We start from the raw sequence: 7,800 nt of genomic DNA on the forward strand, positions 1-7,800 counted from the left end.
GATATGACGGTTTCACACATACATATATATCTTTTTCCCACTTAATGTTGCAGCCACACTGGCCTCCTCACATCTCTTCCACAGTTATGTTCCCTGGTGCCCTAGTGCCTTTGCATGTGCTGTCTCTTCTACCTAGAATGCACTTTGACTGCTGCAGGGAAGCAAAAGATCTTGGCCTATATAATGATTGATTCTACTTCCAAATCCTTCCTAAGTTCTAGCCCAGAAGTCTGGCAGCATAAAATTGTACTTCCTTAATATACAATTAAAGATGTTTATCTTAGTATGAGACCAGGAAGCTTAATAACAACTCTTCCCGGTTTGCTTAGTGAAACTGAAGTTATTCATGTCCCATGAGAGCAGATTAATAAACATTTATTCAGTACACTTTTCTTCACATGCAAGAAGCCCATCCCTTACCCTTTCCTGAGCCTGAAAACCTACTTTTTCTCAACTAAAGATGTAGGTATCTATAAACCTTACCTTTATTAAAGGAGAATTTGAAACGTAATGGGCCCTTGTAACCTCACCCCTGTCTTTATAACCTGCCTAGTACTCTGGTTGCCTTAGACGTGGGTCCCTCTCTTGCTCCATCCAGGGAGTACGTGCTCCTGGGTTTAGGCTCTGGACCAGTAGCATAAGCATCACCTGGGAACTTGTTAGAAATGTAGATTCTCAGCCCCACCCCAGGTATAGCAGTGTGTTTATAAATAAGTTCTCCAGGTGACTCCTACATGTGCTAATAAGTTTGTGCTAATAAACTCGAAGATAAAGTTTGAGAGTGCTTCAGGAATGGGAAGCTTCAGGAATGGGAGCATTCTTATCTCTGGATTCCAGCCTCAGGATGTTCTCAGACTTCCTGACCAGCCTGACTGCCTGGATGTTTGCATACTGACCAATGTTAAGTCTTTGTAGTTACACATAGCAGCCTGTTAGCAAACCCTCATGACCTCTTACCGAACTTCCTGATGCTGGCTGTTTTCTTTGACTAACATAAGTCATCATAGCCTGTGGTGTTTCAAATTACTGTAGCCTGACTGGCTAGGTTTTACCTCAGCAGCTGAAACAGTGTTGATTTAACCTCTCCATCATTTGTCTCCAATGGATTTTTCTTGCCCAAGGTTCTAGCCCTTTTGGGTCTCCTTAGGTTCACCCTATCATTTCTGGTCTTGACAAAAGATTTGATACGTGGCAGTGAGAGGGACTCTTAGAATTCCTAATTAGGGAGTTCTTGTTGTAGCTCAGCAGGTTACAAACCTGACTAGTATCCATGAGGGTGCGGGTTTGATCCCTGGCCTCGCTCAGTGTGTTAGGGATCTGGCGTTGCCATGAGCTGTGGTGTAGGTCACAGACCAGCTGGAATCTCGAGTTGCTGTGGCTGTGGTGTAGGCTGGCTGCTTCAGCTCCAATTTAACCCCTAACCTGAGAACTTCCTTATGCTGCAGGTGTGGCCCTAAAAAGCAATAAATAAATAAATAAGAATTCTGAATTAAAGTCCAAAGTACCAATAACACATCAAAACACACGATTGCTTAGGTTGTTTAGAATTCATGTAAAGGAGAAAGGGCAGAGAGAGATTTTTCACTAACTATTTATATTCTTTAAATAAATCCATAAACGTGTTAACCTGCTCAAAAATAAATTGTTTTTAATTATTCTGAAAAAAATGCAGAGTAACAATAGGAATGGTCAGGGAAAGCTTCCTGGAAGAAATGAGTTATAAGCCTCATCTAGAATGGTATAAGGAGCAAAGATGAATGGGGAAGGGCAGGCAAGGCATTTCAGATGAGAAAGGAAGAGGAGTGAGCAAGCAAATGCAGACTGTGCAGAGAACTGCCAGCAGAGTGAAGAGGCAGTGCTGACTGGCATCCTTTCACTAAAACATGCTGGTTTTGACAACTCCCCTAGGTTATGGAATTCCACTGAGAGATGGAGATGAGAAAACAGATGAAGAAGCGGATAGGCCATATTCAGATGATGAGATGTTAACACACAAAGGGCTACGAAGATCACAAAGCATGAAATCTGTGAAAGCCGTGAAAGGCCGAAAAGAGGTGAGTGCAGTATAGGATTGTTTTCCTAATGATTACTATTAAGGGATTTCCCTGTTGCATGATAATTCAGGATATTAATGATCCATCAATGAAGGATTAGAAAGATAGAGCATCGGTTATATTTAAAATTCTTTATTCAGATCAGATGGATTAGGATCTCTGGAAATTTAGAAAATGGTAAATTCCTAGTCTTCCACTATCAGTGGAAAATGGTATTCTCACATAGCAAAATCATACGGTTATCATGAGTACCTATGCATAAGCAAAGAAAACAGTATTAACTACATAGTTTTTTTTCTGAACCAACTCTCTATAAGGATTAAATAGTAAAAGTGTATCAATAAAAATATATTGTCTTTGTCCCCAGAAAGCAGTAGAGGATCCCAATAAATGGCCTCAGATCATTGTAAGCAATGTTCATTGACATGTACCAAGCAAAGCATAAATAATGACAGCTAATATTTTTATTTGTTATTAGTGATAACAATCTGTGCATATATCCAACATGATAGCAACAACATTTTTTAGTATATGGGTAGTGCTGTCTTTTGAGTACATACATATAAGATAATTCTTTGTATCAGAAAAGTTAAATAATTCCTATGATTATGAACTACTCCATCCTATTTAATTTCAAAGTCTAATTTGTAATAATAACACAAAATTTCTCTCCTCAGGTGCGGTATGGGTCACTAAAATACAAAGTGAAGAAAAGACCACAAGTGTATTTTTAGTCATGTAGACTTCAAGTATCCCAAGACAAATTATGCTAATATATCAACTTTTTTTCCTAACATCCTATATTCAGGATTTATACATTAAAATAATTCTTTAAATTGTAGTGGTGATAGGGTTTACTTTTATTGTTTTAAATAGTTTTTATGTCTAACAATTACTTCCAAATCTTGACTACTAAAATAAGTTATGCGAAGTGGATAGGAATATCAGAAAAAACAGAAAATTATGCTATTTTCAGATTCCTCAAAAATACTGAGTGCCTAGGATATAAGATGAAACACAAACCCACAGTATACTTGAAAAGAGTCTTTTTATGGTTCAAGATACACCAGCCTTTGTGATACTGTATTGTGCTTACCTCCATTTGTGTTTTACCTATCACACGAGGTTAGTAATTGAAGAGGCCTCTGATCCAGCAGCGATATATGCAGGACAAGGGTCTATGTAAGATAAAATATGTTTTGTATATTCTTTACATTTTTACTTTGTTACTACCTTCTAGTTTTTCCACCATAAACTGAAAGCTTTTGAAACAAATATTTGAAAACCAGGTATTTACATAGCACTTTTATTCCTGACTAGTTTTGCACACTTGAAAATTGTTTACTTATTTTACAATTGTACATTTATATTAGTTTTTTTTTAACTCTGTTATTTGTCACATTCAGATGCATCAAATTTATGCCTTGAATTACATCATCTCTTTTTCCTGTGGGTTTCATTAGTTATATTCATTTAGTTTTAATAATAAAAAAATAGAGTTTATTGTTCAATTTTAACTGTTTTTATCTTCTTTACAGATAAGAATTTATTTTAAACATTCACCAGCTTCCCATATTTAGCCCTTCATTGTAGTTGAATTTAGCATGTGTTTGTTAACACTGGTTACATTTTCAGCTTTTAACCGTGATAGCTTTTGTGAAATATCAGAGACCAGTATAGCATTTAGGTATCTTTTAATACATGAAATCATCCAACAGCCAGTCCATTCACAAGTTTGGCACTGATGCAAGCTGCTGATTTATAAATCTGGCATTGACCAGAACCATTTGAGTCACTTCACTTCTGGCTAAGATAATTTCCTGAAGGTCCATGCCAATGCAAAATACAAATGTTGTTAATCTTACATATCAGAAGTTACTAGAATAGATTTGAGGCAAATCCTACCCTTTTAACCCAAGAAATTTTGAGTTACTGAACTGTGAGGCCTTTTAGGTATCATAGATAACTATACATTATGAACTCTAAGTCAACATAATTCCAGTGATGATTTTAGGGATCAGTCATCAAATTCATATGATTATACTTATTCAGATAATTCACTTGATGGTTCCACTTGTTTGTCCAAAAACAAAAAACAGAGAGATTTGTGAAGTCTTTGACCTTTCAACCCTTTGAGAAATGAAGCCATGGCAATGTATATTCAGGACCTCCTCATATTGGTAGAAAACAGACTGTTTACTCAATAGTACCTTTATGTAATAAATACATTTCTCTTGATAAATGTCTTAAAATGTTAACCTCCAGATTATCTCTCATTCTGGGTAAGTAACACTGAGTAAAAATTTATTCAATTAGTTTTCCCACAAAGTTTATTTCTATGAATATCTTCATGTTCATTACCTTGACTAATTTTAAGCCCCTCAGTTTCTGGAAAGGCTCTTTAATTTGTATTCAAAATTCCTATGCATTTTGACTATAAACTTTTAGGAGAGAGTTTTATTTATATTGCCTAGTACCAGACTTACCATATAAATGCTACTATGTATGCCATGCTTGTCCTTCCTACACAGGGGCAATGTCATCTCATATTGCCTGACAGGGTCATGTAAGTGACTTTGTATCAAAAACATTACCTTTGGGGGCTGATTGGCACCATTGTATTTTTCCAAGTCTAATTTCAGTATTAAACTTATTCTTTAATTATAGTAAACTCATAAATACTGTCCTAAATTGGAGGAATTATTTATCACTTTACACTTCTAGAATCAAAACATTTAATCAAGGGTAACACCAGTTTCAAAGAGATAATGCAAGTCTTTCTGCTTAATATATCTCTTTATACTCACAAAGCTCCCTCTGATTTATTTCTGTTGTACCCTATATAGAGTCAACATCATTTTCCCTTCTTTCCTTTCCAGTATTTCTTAAATTTTGCTTCTTTTAATATGTTTTAGCATGCCCTTCCTTTGAACTTTGTGTAACACGCTTATACATTTTTGTTTCTTTTAAGGTAGAACAGGTTATTATTTTTTGTTTTCTCATCTAATGCTTTTAGAAGAGGTAAATTTATCCCTCGACCACAGTGCCTTGCCTCCCACCACCACCACTTGGTGAATGGGCATTAGATGCTGCACAGCCTTTAGGGCACTATTTTGGTAACTGTTAAAAGTTTATCCAGAAATTGTAGCTGCTGTTTTATTTTATTACATATTTATCCAACTTGTTCATGAATATTAACATGAGTTTGTCTGGAAGTAAGAATTGATTTGTTCTTTAATTTACCATATATTTTTTTCTGGTATAAAATGAGCTGGAAATAAGCCTTATTGCTAACTAATTAATTATGTAAACCCACCTAGACCCACAAGATTTCCTCCACACACTTCACTACATGTATATTTATTTGGCTAGAAAGTGAGGCTGCTAGCATTACTAATTACAAATACTTTACTACACAGATTAACGGAACAAAATTCTTAGTGTTTTCAGGGAACTTAATCTATATGTCACCACCAAAGATTTCTACAGTGTTATAAAGTATGTAAATATTCCAAATTTCTGTAAAACTTTGATTAGATAAATATATTTTCTTTGGGTTTATTTTTTGAAATAACAGTTTGTGCTCTAGAATGCTTGAATTTTTGTGTTATTAAAAATAATATAACACTATCATATTAGATACCAGTAATTTGTATTTTTAATTTGAATGGACTAAATTTTTATTTTGATTTTCTTTTATCACAACAGTAGGTTAAGAAAAATACATAAATAATAAAATTTTAAAAAAGAAATGTTAAGGAGCTAATATGTATTGAAAAGTAATTTCTTACATTTTCTCCAGTCTAAGTTGGTTCATTTACAAAACAATTAGGTTAATTTTGAAAAGATCATTGATATTGTGGTATGCAGTGTATAATTCTTAGTAAACATTTAAGAGTAAAGCTTTCTGAAAGGAAATTACAGCTTTTTTCTCTTAACGTTTTTAAGATTTACTCTTCTAGTAGTATCCTACAGATTTAATGTACTGTTTAAACATTGAACATGAATTAACATTTTCTCTTCTAACACTTTAAATCTATGTACTTTGTAGTTAAGAGAAAGCAGTTTTGCAATTTTTTAACCTCTTTGTAAAGGTTTTCTTTAGGCCTAGTGTGGGGATAATTTTACAAATGTGTTTTTTTGAAAACTTTAATATAAAATAAACTCATTTTATTAGTAACAACTTGCATTTTTTCTCTGTGTGAGAGTATATATGTTGGGTTCCATGAATTGATATTATTTATTATTGAGTGTGTCTTGATTAAATAATAGACAACATATGCACAAACTTAAGATACAAACCATAGATCAAATTATAAAAATCATATACATTCTTTGAAATAGTGTCACTTGCAGCAACATGGGTGGACCTAGAGAGTATCAAACTAAGTGAAGTAAGTCAGAAAGAGAAAGACACATATTACATGATATCACTTATATTAGAATCTAAAAAATAATGCAAATGAGTCTATATACAAGACGGAAACAGACTTACAGACAGAAAACAAACTTTTGGTTACCAAAAGGGAAAGGGAGAGAGAGGTGGGATAAATTAGGGGTATGGGATTAACAGATACAAACTACTATACATAAAATAGATGAATAGCAAGGATTTACTCTGTCAACTTAAAAAATATGCACAACCTAAAAGTTGAGAGTATTATTTGGGGCAAAATGAGGGCTATACCCAGGAAGCAGCATTTCAGATAGCTCGGAAATACCACTCCAAAGAAGTAGATGGGAATGTCAGTCTACATGTGATTTTGGTGAAGGGGGAGGTATACGCAACCAAGCATATATGTTACAGAAGGTTGCTGCTAGTCTTGTGAAGGTTACTGCTAGTCACAAGGAGTTGACGTCACCATGAAGAATTTTAGTGATTTTCTGCATATAAGGAGATGGAAGAATCAGGCTCACAAAGTATTCTCCTGAAAATATCTATCTGAAGACCTGCTCTGCCACTTTTCCCAGCGCACAGAGGGCCTCACTCCTGAGCTCCTTTCAGGGGGTGTTGAGGGTCAGCAGCTGCAGCGGCTCATGATTCAATCTGTATAGAGGCAGATGGCAAGTGCCAATCTTCAGTTCACAACTGTATAGCACAGGGAACTATATTCAATATCTTGTGATAATCTGAAATGTATTTATATAAATATATATATATTTAACTGAAAAACAATCATACATATCCTGGAATGCTAATCCATAGGATTTCAAAAGAAAACAATTGTTACATTTGCATGTTAGCGAAGATAGGAAAAAACAATTAGCACAGAAACCCTAGCCATCAATTTATAGCATATAACATATCAATTTATATGTTAGCTGTCTCAGACATAAAATATAACACAAAATTCAATTTTATGTATCCTGGAAATATTCTGGGGTTCCATCTGTTTTTAAAGTCAGATGTCTGTCTGCCTCACATTTAAGCTTTTCAGAGAAATTGTGTTTAAAAAAATTTCTTTGTGGGAGTTTCCATCGTGGCTCAGTGGTTAACAAATCTGACTAGCATGCATGAGGACTCAGGTTTGCTCCCTGGCTTGCTCCATGGGTTAAGGATCCGGCGTTGCCGTGAGCTGTGGTGTGGGTCACAGGTAAGTTTGGATCCCATGTTGCTGTGGCAGTGGCTTAGGCCGGCAGCTACAGCTCCAATTTGACCCCTAGCATGAGACTCTCCATATGCCTTGAGAGCGGCCCTAAAAAGCAAAAAAAAAGTTTCTTTTTGTTACTTCATTATGATAGTATA

At 34.9% G+C, this 7,800-nt stretch overlaps 1 protein-coding gene across 1 annotated transcript in view; it reads left to right on the forward strand.

Annotated features, from left to right (window-relative positions):
- REEP3 (receptor accessory protein 3) overlaps nucleotides 1–6,234 on the forward strand; it is a 105,133-nt gene extending 98,899 nt beyond the window's left edge. Inside the window, exons 7-8 of the mRNA XM_001925659.6 lie at nucleotides 1,909–2,054; nucleotides 2,732–6,234. Coding sequence (XP_001925694.2) covers nucleotides 1,909–2,054; nucleotides 2,732–2,788 — 203 coding nt within the window. The 3' untranslated portion in view covers nucleotides 2,789–6,234. The remainder of the gene's footprint in view (nucleotides 1–1,908; nucleotides 2,055–2,731) is intronic.

This window comes from Sus scrofa, chromosome 14 (genome assembly GCF_000003025.6).
Source record: "Sus scrofa isolate TJ Tabasco breed Duroc chromosome 14, Sscrofa11.1, whole genome shotgun sequence".
In the NCBI taxonomy this organism is placed as follows: domain Eukaryota; kingdom Metazoa; phylum Chordata; class Mammalia; order Artiodactyla; family Suidae; genus Sus; species Sus scrofa.